Source organism: Dama dama, chromosome 4, assembly GCF_033118175.1.
Source record: "Dama dama isolate Ldn47 chromosome 4, ASM3311817v1, whole genome shotgun sequence".
NCBI lineage: Eukaryota > Metazoa > Chordata > Mammalia > Artiodactyla > Cervidae > Dama > Dama dama.
The window spans coordinates 44,490,344-44,505,875 of NC_083684.1; the positions used below are offsets into that span (position 1 = coordinate 44,490,344).

The following is a 15,532-nucleotide window of genomic DNA, read 5'->3' on the forward strand; positions in this document are numbered from 1 at the left end:
ACAATGTTGTGAATGAACTAAAAATCACTGGATCTTACACTTTGAGATGGTGAATTTTATGTTATATAATTTTTTTCTTAACTTAAAAAATATGTACCTAGAACAAGACCCCAACTTTGTAGGGAAAAAGTAAAACTAATGTGTTAAGAGTGGTGGTAAATTATAAATGCTTTTAAATTTTTCTGATTTTCTCCAGCACACATATATTTTAAATGGAGGTGGTGGTGGATTAAATAGGTTTAGGAAAGGGTGGTCTCCTCTCTTGACAAGATCTATGTGTTTTGGAAACAGCACCATGTTCTCACTTGGCAACCTCACCAAGGGTGTAGATTCAGCCTGCGAAGCATATGTCTATCTGTAAAATGGTTAACTGTATTTAGTAAAACGGGCCATTTACCTGTGTATAGGGTGCCAAGTAGCAGACCTAAACCTTTCCTTTTCTGTGTTTTAGATGTGTTAGACATAGCTTTTTGAAACAAAGCAGTCTAGCTTGTCTGGCTCAGGGCTCAGGGCTTCATAATTAACCTACATTTTCTTTGACCTGGCTGGCTTCCTGCACCGGCTTAGTGCTTCTGCTTCTCCACTCGTGAGATGAAGTGGTAAATGCTTGCTTCAGTGGAGTGGGGAAGTGACTACATTAGGTGAATTTTTCAAAGTACTAAGAGTTGAAAGGGACATACGTATACATATGGCTGATTCTCATCATTGTGTGGCAGAAGGCAACAAAACATTGTAAAGCAATTAGCCTCCAATTTAAAAAATAAAGACATAAATAAATGGAGGGAAAAGAAGAAGATGGAAGGACCAGAGAAATAAAAGGTTATTCAACCCCAGTGGAGACTCAAATCATCAATAAACAGCTGAAGCTGACAGAGCTTATGAAACAACTCTCTGTCTCTCAATAAGTAAACGGATAGGATTTGAGCCATGGGGTGACTGAGGTTTCTCTTAACCCTTGGGTGGATGATACTTTTCATAGGCTCACAGGAATTCTGAGTTGTCTGCTGTGCTGGCTTAGCAAAGGTTTTTGTTTAGATCTCACCTGACATCTTATTTTTCCAATAACTCCATAACAGGAAAATTAAGAATTCACAGTGTCAGGATAAAATTGCACAGGTTTTGGTTGCCTTAGATACTCTGTACTTTTTAAATGTTTATGGAGTGGGCCTTCATTTACTCTAGCTGTACAGTTTGTTCTAACTGGAGTAGAACTTTGTGGACTAACAAAGAAAGGAGCCCTAGATGTAGGAAATAAATAACCATGCTGCTGAACAAGTTGTAGAGCATGATCTCAGCTGTGTTTTGAAAATATATACAATTCTGTATCTATGTATCCATCATCTAATCTATCTTCTGTCTATCACCTATTTATCATCTGTAGATCTATTGATCTACTATCATCTATCTATCTTGATGAATGGATAGAAATGGCCAGATCATTACCACTGCCTGGTCCTTGCAAGACTGTCACTTTTTACTCTATACATTTCTGTACTATTAACATTTTAATAGGTCATTTTGTCACACAAAAAAAGATTTAATAAAAATTACCAACTGTAATCCTGACTACCTCTCTGACAATCCTTTCAAACATCTCACAGATTACCTGGAAAGAGTTAACACAGACAATTCCAGAAGGCTGAAGTGTTCAAATTCCTGATTTGGTGGTGGAGGTGGGAGGCAGGGTTAGAGAGAAAAAGCACCAAAAAGTGAGGAGGGGAGAAAAGAAGAGGGCTGGTTGCTGCGTTCTTACCTGAACCAATAGCATGAGAGTCTCAGGCTCAACGCCCATTTGTGGGACTATTTCAGGCATCAGAGGTTGCATCTGAATTCACCGTCCCTGCCACTTGTCAAAGAACTTAGGCAACTTCCTGGTTTGGCTGCTTGGAGGCTGCTTCTCCTTTACTGGGAAGGTAAAATCTCAAGCCTCAGCTAACCTTGTGATTTGGGATGCATGTTTCTTTCTTTGTGGTGTATTGATTTCTTTTTCCACAGGGCAGTAAGCTGCTTATAGAATAGGGCTTTATTTTTACTAATGATAATGTTAACAGTAAATTTCTAACAATATGGAATAGTTCTTCCTGATTATTCTTTGCACAGGACAAGACACAGTCTGTTGAAGTGTAAGGAGACTCTTCCTTGCATGGAATGGAAGGGATACCTACGCTTTCCTTATTTAACATTAGTTTTCATGTCATTCTTCCTTGGTTTTGCTGAGAGCATGGTTAAATTTTCATGGTGATGATGTAGCACATAGTGAATCTCACAGTAGATAAGCATTCAGTGGAACACTCTGCTAATATTGTAGAAGGGTTATTTTGCTTATTTTCCATCTGAGTGAAAAGTCTTAAAATTGCCCTCATTCATTCAAAGCTGCTTTACATGTGAAAGGAGTTTGAAAAGAGATGTCTGGCAAAGTCACCCCAGTGTTTAGGTCCAACTGTAGCTGCCCCACTGGACTGTATCTGTTCTTAGAGTCACAGTGACCCCTTCTTTTCCCCATAGTCTTTGCTAGTCATGGACCCATATGTGATTCAGATGCAGGACCATGGCAGCCTCCCCTCAGTTCTGGATGTGCATGTCAACATCACTGGGAGAAGCTCCGTGCTGGGAAAAGTGAAAAGCAGGAAGGCCAGATGGTCCGTGAGGCCTTCGGACATGTCCAACAAAACTTTCAATCCCATCCGGGCCATTGTGGACAACATGAAGGTGAAACCAAATCCAAACAAGACCATGATTGCTTTATCGATTGGTGAGTTGAGTACACTTAACCAAGAGCCAGGCATTGTTCCTCTCACCCCTATCCTCATGGGTTGGGCAGAGAGGATGGAAGTGGAGGGTGGGTTTGGGTACTGGGCATGGAAGAATAACCTCTTGGTGGTTCTTGAAAAGGGGACCCTACTGTATTTGGAAACCTGCCGACAGATCCTGAAGTTACCCAAGCAATGAAAGATGCCCTTGACTCAGGGAAGTTTAATGGCTATGTCCCCTCCATTGGTAAGTTCCCTCTGAGACTCTAATCTGGCAGTTCCCAAATCTTCTGTGCTCTTCTGACAGTAATAAATTTCTAGGAGTTCTCTTTGCTTTCCCGATGCATAATTCCTAAGGAGAGGCTAAGATAATATGGCTGTTGAATTTGGGGAAAGGAGTCTCAGAATGTTTAACCTCAAGCCACCAAGGTCCAACTTCTTTGCTGGCTTCCTCTGGCACTGTGGCACCTCCCTGCTCTGGGTTCCCATTATGCACTCTGCTCAAATAACGCTCCTATCCTATCATTGCTCATTCTCCATGGAGGCCTTGAGTTTGGCTGCAGGGGCTTCTTGACAGAGCTGTCTAGCTCCTAAATCAATTTACTTACTGCCCTAGGTAAATACTTCTTGATGTTATTTCTCCTCCTCTGCACATTCAAGATTTATTTTAATTATGGTTCTGGTCACACTCTCAATGTAACTGTGCTTGTTTCAAGGCAGAAATAAACAAAAACAACAGCAAAGAATGAGTTGTTCTATTAGAGGACAGAAGGTTGTTTAAGACAGGAATAATTTTATTTAGGTGTAACTCTCTCCATGTATTGAACATTCCTACCCTAAGCGTTTTGGTAAAATAAGTGACTCCTTTGTTTCGGTGTCACACACTCCCCCACTGTGTGTATGTGCAAAATAAAAATCAGCTTCATGCTAAAATAGAATTTAAAAACACTTTAAAGAGATATGAGGGACATGATTTTTAGGTTGATTATTTACATTTTATACAGCTTCATAAATAAAAATCAAAACAAAATAAGACTAAAATTTAGTTATAAAAAGAGTTTATACATAATGAAAGGGAATATGAAAAAGAATATATATAACTGAATCACCTTGCTGTAGAGCAGAAATTAACCCCACATTGTAAATCAACTATTCTTCAATACAGTTTTTTAAAATGTTTATTATGACTTTTATATTCAAAGTATTAAGAAACTGATTTAACCTGAAACCTAAAACCAAGTCTGCATTTGACAAATACTCAAAGGAAATGAACACTTCATGCCAAAGGAAACACAGATAATATTTATCTGTGTTTTTTATTAACAATTAAGGAAATGCTGATTAATTTCAAGAGAGTTATCTGTACCTATTAAGTTAACAAACATTAGGAAATATTGCCTCTAGCTTTGGTAACTGAAGATAATCTTTTTGGACAGCAATTCTGTAAAACATTATAATTGGTATGAAACTGTCTATACTTCAAGCTTGCAAGCCAACATTTGGAAACATTGCATGAGAATATAATTTAAAAGGAAAATATTTTAATTTAAATATAAAAGGAAAATACTAATAGGTATACAACACAATGTGAAAAAGTTAAAATGAACCCAGTGTAACACACTCATTAATTACAAGTTTTCAAATATAATCCCTGAAAGGGCTTTAAGAATAATCTAAATCCTGTATTTTAGATTAAATAATCTAGAAGAAAATAAAACATAATCACAGTAACCAAGATGCTGCAGAGTATTTTATAGTTTGGTGAACTCTTTTTGTTATTATTTATACATTTGTGTGCTTATTATAAAATTATAAGGTATAAAGTTAATCTCCTTTAACTATAGTGACTGAGAGCTTAACCGAATGCTACGTGCTCTGGTCTGGGACAGAAGGTAGCCTTGAAGACCTGTGACTTAAGGGCATCGCTGTCAGCTATGGGATGAAAACTTCCAGCTTTCTCCTTCTGCTCTTTTCTCTCAGGCCACTTATCCAGTCGGGAGGAAGTTGCTTCTTATTACCACTGTCCCGAGGCACCCCTGGAAGCTAAGGTGAGCCCTAGACAAGGTGCCCGCTCTGAAGCAATACCAGGCAAACTCTACCCTTTGTTTCTGTTCCGTGAGGAATAAGGGTTTCAAGGGAAACAAAAACTAAGGAAAATTTCCCTTTGGCAATTCCAGGACTTTTTATATGGGGAGGCCACTAGTCAGCATGTTTAATGTAATTATAGTATGATAATAACATTGCATACAACTTATGTGATGTCTGTCTCAAGGAGGCTCAAAGGACTCAGAGGTCACCCTATATTTGATTCTCTGCAAAAGATAATTGAAAAACAGTAATTCATATATACCAAATAATCGAAAAATTTAATTTTACCAATAGGGTCTTTTATTAATCTGTAGTTCCCTTCACTTACCTAAGGTCACTTAGATGGGAGGATCGAGTTTCCATGGCATATTGGACTGATGGCAGGGTCAAGTTTAAATGCCCTCCACTCTGTTGTTTATAGGGTGGAGGTCAACATTTCTTAACCTTAAGGGGAGCCCTTTGAAATAGTTCAGAAGAGAGCCATGCTTCAAATCTCTGGTCAAAAGTAAATAAATAACCAGGTGAAAAAGTCCAAGGTCATAATGACCTCTCATGGAGGTCTGCTGAGTCACAGCCAACCTGTCCTTTTTAAAGAGATTTATTTCTTTTAAGTGGCCAGCATTTTCAACAACCTCTAGATATGGACATCTATAAACATATCCATTTCTTTCAATTTTGGCCTAGTACAGTCCCTACTACTTTACATAGGATTTTTAAAAGTAAGCTAATTTTTGCTTCCCACTCACTCATCTGATAATCCCTTTTCTCCTGTTGCTGTTGGAACCCCTAACAAAACAAAACTTTTCTTCATAGGATGTCATTCTGACAAGTGGCTGCAGTCAGGCTATTGAACTATGTTTGGCTGTGTTGGCCAACCCAGGGCAAAACATCTTAGTTCCAAGACCTGGCTTCTCTCTCTACAGGACTCTGGCTGAATCTATGGGAATTGAGGTCAAGCTCTACAATTTATTGGTAAATGACTTTTTAATTTTAGATACAAATTATATAATTTTAGATACAAATGCTCAATTACTACTTCATAAAAATACATGACCATTATCTTAGCAGAAAAAGATTTGGAAAGTCTGAGGCCACAGACACATTTTGTGACTTATATTATACCTTTGAGTGAAGTGAGTAGTCTTCCTAAATTTTTCAGAATCATCTTGGTCTCACTTTTTTTCCCTCCCCAGCCAGAGAAGAATTGGGAAATTGACCTGAAACAACTAGAATCTCTGATTGATGAAAAGACAGTTTGTCTTATTGTCAACAATCCATCAAACCCTTGTGGGTCAGTGTTCAGTAGACGTCATCTCCAGAAAATTTTGGCAGGTAAGTCCAACAGATTTCACTTGACAGGAAAGAAGATGGGGATGGAATCCTTTAGCTGTTTCCTGGAGTGAGAAAGAAGTCCTTTACTAAGTTCCAAGACTAGGATAGAGGTTGGAGGGCTCCACTGGGGTCCCTAGTGAGTGGTGTGCCCCTGCAAAGGTAGAAAGAAGGAGAAAAAGACTTGCCTCTTTATCACTCCCCTCATGTGGAAGAAAGGATTTGAAATATCTAGTTAATTAAACAGCAAATTCAGGCTCTGTACCTTGGAAGGCTCTGTACCATGAGAAGAATCTGTAGTTCTTAAAGAGGAAGACAAAACCCACAAACATGAAGTGTAAAGTATAAGCCCAGATAAACATTTAAGTGCTAAGGCAATTCACAATAAAAATGACATCAGCATGTTTCTCTTATTTTCAGTGGCTGCAAGGCAGTGTGTCCCCATCTTAGCTGATGAGATCTATGGAGACATGGTGAGTCTTGGGCAGAATCTAATTATTTCATTCATTCCCTAGAGTCAGGGGTTGTACATATTACTGGGCTGGGACCAGTTTCCTCATTTTAGGCTTCTTTTAACCCAGACAAGACACCAGGTTAAATGTTTCTGGATAGTTCCCTTTGAAGCTTCTTGAGATCCCAGTCATGCTTCAGGGTAGAAAGAGCCTGTAAATCTGAGGCTCTGTGCTTAATGATATAAGGAAAATTTGGGGAGGCATGGGATTTGGAGGGAAGCCAAAAAACAACTGTAAGAAGCACCTCTTCTCCTCAGGTGTTTTCAGATTCCAAATTTGAGCCTTTGGCCACCCTCAGCAGCAATGTCCCCATCCTGTCCTGTGGAGGGCTGGCCAAGCGCTGGCTGGTTCCTGGCTGGAGGATGGGCTGGATCCTTATCCATGACCGAAGAGATATTTTTGGCAATGAGGTGAGAATTATATATATATATATATATATAGAATATATATATATTCTAAACATTTATTTATTTGTTTACTTATTACTTGCTTACTTTATCTCACTGTGGTGGTATAGATGTGAGATTTTCCTTTCTTGGCCCTGTGGTTCTGTGTGCCTGGAAAGACACTGGATAAAGATAGTACTAGTTATTTCTCTCCAGAACTCAGTTTTTCTGTGTTGGTGAGGAAGTTCCATCTACCTCCAATTTTATTACCACAAAAAAAGAAGCGACAAGCAGTAATGATCCCTAATACTATTTGTGGTCTTATAAGGTGCCAGTGCTTCATGTACTTTATTTCAATGTAATTCTCCCAACAACCCTGTGAGGCCAGTATTAGTATTATCTCCATGTTATAGCTGATAAAAATGAACTCAGATAGGTTGTACAGTTTTCTCAGTCACACACCCAGTCAGTGTGTGGCAGAGCTGGGCTACAATCCCAGGTGGTCTGATTTAAGAATGACACAAGGCACCACCACATCTCCAGATATCAAAAACTAACCCTAACTCTGCCTAGATAGAAGATAACAACAACAACAAAAAATTAAAAATAAATAAAAATAAACACTTTATAGAAAGAATGGTGAGAGCAAGAATTTCCACAGCAGGGATGCTTAAGAAAGGCTAAATAATGTGTTTGCTGGGGGGCTTTTAGATCCGAGATGGGCTGACGAAGCTAAGTCAACGGATCCTGGGCCCCTGCACCCTTGTCCAGGGAGCTCTGAAAAGCATCCTGTGTCGCACCCCTCAAGAGTTCTACCACAACACTCTAAGCTTCCTCAAGGTAAGGGCAGCCTGTGGCCTTCCACTCTGGGAGTCAGAGAATGCCTCCAGTGGAATTTTGAGCCATTATGGCTTCCTTCTGGCTTCCAAGCCAGAAGGTGGCATCATTGTCAACATTCATCCATACATTTCTCTAACTTCTGGCAATCCACTCTGCTCCTGGCCTAAAGCTGTGAGTGGGCAGAGTTTTTTTTATTGTTAACTCCTTATGCCAGCAGAGCAAAGGCATTTTCCCTGCCTTTAATGTGGGCTGTCTTTTTAATGACCCAGTTTTTCTTTAGCTTAAGTTTTCATCCTTGATGTCTCTGCCTCTTTTTATAGTCCAATGCAGATCTCTGCTATGGGGTATTGGCTGCCATCCCCGGACTCCGGCCCATTCGCCCTTCTGGGGCCATGTACCTCATGGTGAGTATGTGGTGGCAGGCACCTGGTGACAGGTGAGGGAAGCCAGTCTGCAGCGCTCCAAGGACAACCAGATGGGCCCCTGAGCCAGTTTAGGAACTGCCTTGTTCTGAATTGTCCCACTGACATGGTTTAAACTCAGTGCTAAAAAAAGAAAGGAAAAAAAAACCCTCTTAAAATGACAACTTTTCAATACAGAGAATTATTTTATATGTAGATACAGAGATGATAGGACACAAATAAGAGGCTTTCCACACTACTGTAGTTCTCAACCAGGAGAGATCTGGTTCCCTTGGAGTGTTTGGGGATATATAGGAATGTTGTTTTCAGAAGGACTGAAAAGTGCTATTGGCATCTTGTAGGCCAGCAATGCTGAATATTTTTCAATGGGCAGGTTAGTTCCATGCAATCAAGACTAGCCTGGCCCATAGTACCAATAGTGCCTTTTTTAAGGAATACTAGCATCCTATTTTCAGCTTTCACTTATCAGCATCCAAGAAAGAACCCTTCAATAAAATAAAATATTAATATGAATATATCCTGTCTTCCCTATGAGAAATTCCACAAGCCATAAGAGCAAGAACTCTTCATTATCAGTAGTGGAATTCCAAGATATTTTTTAGAGCAATCCCTGCCCTGATTTCTGGCATAGGGAGATGGCCTGTTTTCCCTTCTTATGATCAACTGCCTTTCCCTGTTATTGGTATAGGTTGGAATTGAGATGGAACATTTCCCAGAATTTGAGAATGATGTGGAGTTCACAGAGCGATTAGTTGCTGAGCAATCCGTCCACTGCCTCCCAGCAACGGTGAGTGCTTATATCCCTCTCAGGTTTCTCTAGAAACTCTCAGTGGTGTATAGTGCCTTGGGAGCTCTCCCTGAGCTGGTCTTTAGCCTTTTCCTCCCCCAACAAAGTGTACAGTTGGCCTTTATATGTGCAGGTTCTACATCCAAGTATTCAACCAACTGGGGATGGAAAAATATTAGAAGAAAAAAATTCCAGAAAGTGCCCCAAAGCAAAACTTGAATCTGCTGTGGCCTGACAACTGTGTACATAGCATTTACATTGTATTAGGTATTACACGTAACCCAGAGATTATTTAAAGTACACAGGAGGATGTATGTAGGTTATGCAAGTACTATGCCATTTTATATACAGAACTTGAGCATCCTCGGATTTTAGTACTCTCGGAGGTTATGGAACCAACCCCCGTATGGATACTAAGGGACTACTGTACTCTTTTTTGAAAAGATTCTTACTGGTGGGTGTCATGACCTCTATTTAAAATTTGTTTCTTCCTCATCATTATCCCATATGATTCAGGAAGAAAAATTGTAGTTGGACATTCTAAATGACAGGAAATCAAGCTTGTCCCACAAATTCCTTTTAAGATAAATTAACTCAGTTACTGGTTCAGCTTCTCAGTGGTGGGAACTGTTAGCCCTGGGTAAATGGTGTTGCTGCCTCTTGCTGATTAGGGCCCTGGCCATACTAGGGTGGTCTAGTCACTGATTGAACTGCTCTGAGAATAATAGGCTTTTATTTTTGCAGTGCTTTGAGTATCCAAATTTCTTCCGAGTGGTAATCACAGTCCCTGAAGTGATGATGCTGGAGGCCTGTAGCCGGATCCAGGAGTTCTGTGAACAGCACTACCATTGTGCTGAAGGGAGCCAGGAGGAATGTGACAAATAGGATGGAGTCCATTCTCCTGAGTACGTGTTCCGTCTGGCTGGGGAAACTGGACTAAGCCCTGCTGCCCGTCCAGGAATCAGGTGCTCCTGCTGGGAGAGGAGCCTCACAAACACCATGTCAAGAGCAGAGAATTGCTCTGGCTTTCCCCCAGCTATAGCCGCACACACACACTCTAAACCCCAGATTTCATCTCACTGTGCTCTGCTGGAGTGACTCACTAATTCATTAACCTGCCCCTCTCCCATTTGACTTCCTCCTTTTATCTTGAGAGTACCAGGTGAACAAAGTTGCTCAGGAAACAGCAGGGACAAGAAAATCAAGAGCTTAGGATTCGAGAAACAAAAGATTGAGGGAACTCGTGCCCCCAACGATTTCCTCTTACTCTAAGTAAGAACACACTCTCTCTAGTCAGGTTTGAAGCCCAACTTTTCTGGCTCACTTCAGGTATACCTCACTGTATGTAGTAGTGCTAGAAGGAAAGAAGTTGGGGACACATGTATTTGGTTAATTTTAAACACATTAAGAAAATTTGCCAATTTGAAGGATACATTACAGAAACTTGATTTTTTGGTAGAGAATTATTTTGTGACAAATAAATTTAATTGATAGAGTTTCTAAATATAGATATATGTATATCAGGCTTTCTTAAAATGAAGGCATATATGTACTAAAAAAAAGGCGGAATCAGAGGACCTTCCAGAAATGCTGCTGTGTAAGGGCCAGAATTATCCTCACTTGTCAGTGTTATACAATCATTACTTTTGCTGTAACATTGATACTGATTGATATATATTATCTTTTCATATGTTTTCTAAGACACATTTATATTGACAAGATCTTTTATTTTGCCAAGGGCATAAATTATTGTTTTTCTTTTTTTATTTTAATAAATTTTACTAAGTATTCTGTTCTGTGATGCCATTTTTCTCCTCTGTGGGGAATTTCTATCCCCAGGTGCTGCTTATTGCTCAACCTGGTTGATGTATTACCCACTAGGTTTCATTTATTTCTTTGTTGCCTAGATCCACTAACCACTTACTGGGTAACAAGCTGAACTGGTTCAGCTAACCAAGAGAATGAGGTGTGTCCAGGATATTTTTTCAATATGAGCTTTTTGTCTGCAAATCCTCTTAGGCACAGTTGCTTAGTTTTTTTTCCTCACCATTCCCTTGGAGGAGGGAACCTGAAGTTATCTTACAAGGTTAGGGGAAGGAATGTATCATAATCATCCTGGAGATTCCTTACTAAAGGATGTTTTCCTTGTCTAGAATAGGAACTTCGAGTCCCAACCCTGCCAGCCACACTCAATTAACTTCCTTTACAAAAATAAACATCAAATGTCCCCTTCCAATCTAGCTGGACTTTAGTGAAATCAACTAAAATTTACCCTTCAATTTTCCTCAGCAAATCCAAAAGGAATATACAAGTGATTGAGATGATAAAAATTTGTTTCCTGTATGCCAACCCTGCCGACTTTTCGAAAATTCCTGGCTCTTTTCCTGTACTTCCCGCCCCAATTCCCAAGGATGTTTGTCCAGAAATAAACAGGAAAACTTAGTGGTTTACACAAAACGTTTTATCTTCATACATAATGTATAATTCTATCCAGCATTACGGCATCTAGATAGACGTCTTAAGTTTCCAAATTTCCTTGATATCTACATTTTGGTAAGGGAGTCAAATGAACATTCAAAGATTAAAATACACACACGTATTGGACAAATTTCAAACGATGCAAAAAACCACAAAAAACCCAAAACATTCATGCCCATCCTTCAGCCACCCATTTCTCTCCTGAGGTAATCACAGTGGCAGTTGCTGTCCAGTTCTTCGAGATTATTCTGTGTACACGTAAATGTTTACATTAATTTTTCCTTCTTCTCTCTTTTTTTCCTTCAAAGTTAACTATTACTTGGTCTTCCCTGGTGGCTCAGACGGTAAACAATCTGCCTGCAATGCGGGAGACCTAGGTTTGATCCCTGGGTTGGGAAGATTCCCCTGGAGGAGGGCATGGCAACCCACTCCAGTATTCTTGCCTGGAGAATCCCCATGGACAGAGGAGCCTGGTGGGCTACAGTCCATGGGGTCGCAAAGAGTCGGACACGACTAAGCACAACTTTCTAATTCAGCTTCCTATGGAAATAAAAGGAGGATGACATTTCTGAGGTGTCCATCACATCATGGGTGATCCTAGACTAAAAAAAAAAAAAAAAGGGAACCATTGGTCGGGGCTGCTTCCAAACAAGATTAAAATTCTCAAAAGACAATTTCCAGCCGCTTTGCGGATGGCGACAGCAGGGCGTCCGACTATGCGAGGATAAAACGAAGGATGCGTTTTAACAGTTCGCAGACAAGGGCTCGCGGCTGTGAAGTCTAGCCAAAGCATCGTTTACCTGGTAACTGGCGAGTTATCACTGATCCGATACCACAAACAATCCCACTCTAGTCCCTAGCAACCACGAACGCCCGGGTACGCACTGTGTTGGCGGCTTTCGAAGACCGGGGTTGGGGAGTGAAGTGGGTGTTGTGTACAGTGGGGAAAGAACCCACGCCTGCGCAGGCGCAGATTCGGGAGGGGGGAAGGGGGAGGGGTGGTGCGCGCCACACTGCTCAGGGCGCATGCGCAATCTGGGGCTAGGGGGCGTACTCTGGAAGCAGACGGCGGCCATAATTTGCCTCTGTAGGTGAGGCGGTTATTTCTCTTCAGTCTTCTGTATTGTTTCCTCTTTAGTCTGTTTCCTGACCGCACGCCTTGAGAGAGTCCCTTCCTCCCCCCTCTCCCCCCTCCCTTTCGGGCCCCGCCAGGCGGGAGGCTTCCTGCAAGTCGACAAGTTATCCCTAGGTATTGTGAACACCTATTAACCAGTCCTAGCTCTAGGCAGGTGCCAGTAAATTCCCTGAGTTGTGAAACGGAAAAAGAAATTCCTAGTAGCTGTTGTCAGTTTTCAAAAGTATGGTCCCTGGAACTTTTCTTCAAAGAATCTTGCTTTTCACGTCCCGGGTACCTGACATACGTGTTTGGATTTCTACTGAGCCAGAAAGATGAATCCTCCGCTGAACTCCACGCACACCACACATTACTGTGCTTGGGGGGCCAAATTTTAAGTACCCTAAAGGTTGAATTATCGAATTCTTTGGAGAAGTGAGTTTCAGGAACATGATGTTCATTTTTTTTTTCCCATTTATTTTTATTAGTTGGAGGCTAATTACTTTACAATATTGTAGTGGTTTTTGCCATACATTGACATGAATCAGCCATGGATTTACATGTGTTCCCCATCCTGATCCCCTCTCCCACCTCCCTCCCCATCCCATCCCTCTGGGTCTTCCCAGTGCACTAGCCCTGAGCCCTTGTCTCATGCATCCAACCTGGACTGGCAATCTGTTTCACACTTGATAGTATACTTGTTTCAATGCTATTCTCTCAGATCATCCCACCCTCACCTTCTCCCACAGAGTCCGAAAGTCTGTTCTATACATCTGTGTCTCTTTTTCTGTTTTGCGTATAGGGTTATCATTACCATCTTTTAAAATTCCATATATATGCGTTAGTATACTGTATTGGTGTTTATCTTTCTGGCTTACTTCACTCTGTATAATGGGCTCCAGTTTCATCCATCTCATTAGAATTGATTCAAATGTATTCTTTTTAATGGCTGAGTAATATTCCATTGTGTATATGTACCATAGCTTTCTTATCCATTCGTCCGCTGATGGGCATCTAGGTTGCTTCCATGGACATGATGTTCATACTCTTACTTTAAACAATTTGCAGATGGATTTCATGTGGTGACATAGAAACCTCAAATCTGGATTCTCTCTGTGGGTTAGATTATTGCATGGCACCTTCTGAAGAAAGGGTCGCTTTCTGATATTCCAGTTGAGGTGTCTTAGGTAGGAAGGAGGTGATGCCAGTTCTGGGAAGAAAAGAGTCTGCGAATGAGCATGCGGGTCTTAATTTTTGTCAACGTTTCAGACATAGAAAGTAATTCTTGCTCCTTGAGACATTTACTCATTTGAAAATTGAAATGCAAAAGTACATTATCCACTGTTTAAAAAATAAAACCACAGGGACTTCTTGCTTTAGCAGCACATGTACTAAAATTGGAACAAGATAGAGAAGATGAGCATAGGACCAGCAATCCGAATTCAACAGCAGATTTGACCAAGTGGGATTTATTCCTGGAATATGAGAATGGTTCTACACTGACTGAAAAAAATCAGTCAATGCAATAAAGCACAATAATAGAATGAAGGACAATCATACCACAGTCAACACAATTTCAGAATATCCCCCAATGCCCCTTCTATTTGTCTTTTCTGTTATTAAAACTCCTGGATTAGGATCACTTCTCATGTGAATTTCTCAGCTTGGGGTTCCAGACCATTCAGGTAGGTAGAATGCAATTGAACACCAAATCCATCTGAAGGAATGCCTATGGTTACAGATTCTCATGGGAGAGGTTTTTTTATATTCCAAAAGGCAGACCAAGAGAGGTTAATTTTTAATTCATCCTTTTGTTCAAGCTTAGCATTTGGAGGGTCCTGATTTCATGCAGAGTTTAAATTCCGACTCCCTGCCTTACTTGAGCCGAAGGCCTCCTCTCCTCATCTTAAAATCCAAACCTCTTGATTACTGAGATGTGTGCTGGGTTCAGTTGCTCAGTTGTGTCTGATTCTTTATGATCCCACGGACTGTAGCCCACCAGGCTCCTCTGTCCATGGGATTTGTCTGGCAAGAATACTGGAATGGGTTGCCATTTCCTCCACCAGGGGATCTTCCCCACCCAGGGATCAAACTGGTGTCTCTTGCGTTGGAAGGCGGATTCTTTACCACTGAGTCACTTGGGAAGCCTGGTTACTGAGATAGCACCAGCATAACCATACTCTTTTTAAAAAAACAAAAAAATTAGTTTTGACTGCATTGAGGGTTTGTTGTGCCATGCAGGGGCTTCTCTCTAGTTGAGGTGGGCAGGCTTCTCTTGTTGCAGAGCACAGGCTCTAGAGCAAGAGAGCTTCAGTACTTGTGGAAAGTAGGCTCAGTAGTTGTGGCATGAGCAGGCTTAGTTCCTGGACCAGGGATCAAACCCTCATCCCCTGTTTTGGAAGGCAGATTATCAACCACTGGATCTTCAGGGAAGTTCCAACCATACTCTTTTTTTTTTCCCTTCTAGTTTTTAGTTCTCTCTTTGTGATCCTTGAGAGGTAACCTTACATTCTTGCAAAATTAGCTCTGAATCTGAAAGTATGTCTTTTATATTTGATTTAACATATCTAGGTGTTTTGAAGCCCACATATTTATTTTCACGTTATCTGGTTTGTGATATTGTTATAGAAATTCCCATACTTTTTGGTCCCTCCCACCTCTTGCTTCCTCCTTCCATTATTTTCCCCTGGAATTCTTCCATGGCAGATAAAATTTTGTGCCATTCCCAAATTGTTGAGAATATTTCCTTCACCTTTTTCCCTTAAGTGTAACTTGGCTGTTTTCTGAAAGAGAGTGCCATCCTTTCAGCCTGTTTGAAATTGCTTT

The 15,532-nt window shown here is 40.7% G+C and overlaps 1 protein-coding gene across 2 annotated transcripts; it reads left to right on the plus strand.

Moving 5' to 3' along the window:
- The first annotated feature begins 1,847 nt into the window (after nucleotides 1-1,847).
- On the plus strand, nucleotides 1,848-11,539 carry TAT (tyrosine aminotransferase). Of its 2 annotated transcripts, none has more exons than XM_061135052.1 (12): nucleotides 1,848-1,913; nucleotides 2,539-2,752; nucleotides 2,893-2,997; nucleotides 4,731-4,798; nucleotides 5,652-5,810; nucleotides 6,032-6,170; nucleotides 6,588-6,640; nucleotides 6,937-7,089; nucleotides 7,777-7,905; nucleotides 8,226-8,309; nucleotides 9,016-9,114; nucleotides 9,859-11,539. In XM_061135052.1, the coding sequence occupies exons 2-12, from the start codon at nucleotides 2,539-2,541 to the stop codon at nucleotides 9,997-9,999; spliced, it is 1,344 nt and encodes a 447-aa protein (XP_060991035.1). In that variant the 5' UTR covers nucleotides 1,848-1,913; the 3' UTR covers nucleotides 10,000-11,539. The 2 variants fall into 2 exon arrangements, with proteins under 2 accessions (XP_060991035.1, XP_060991028.1); XM_061135045.1 differs by having other exon boundaries at nucleotides 1,849-1,913; nucleotides 2,506-2,752.
- Nucleotides 11,540-15,532: the final 3,993 nt, after the last annotated feature.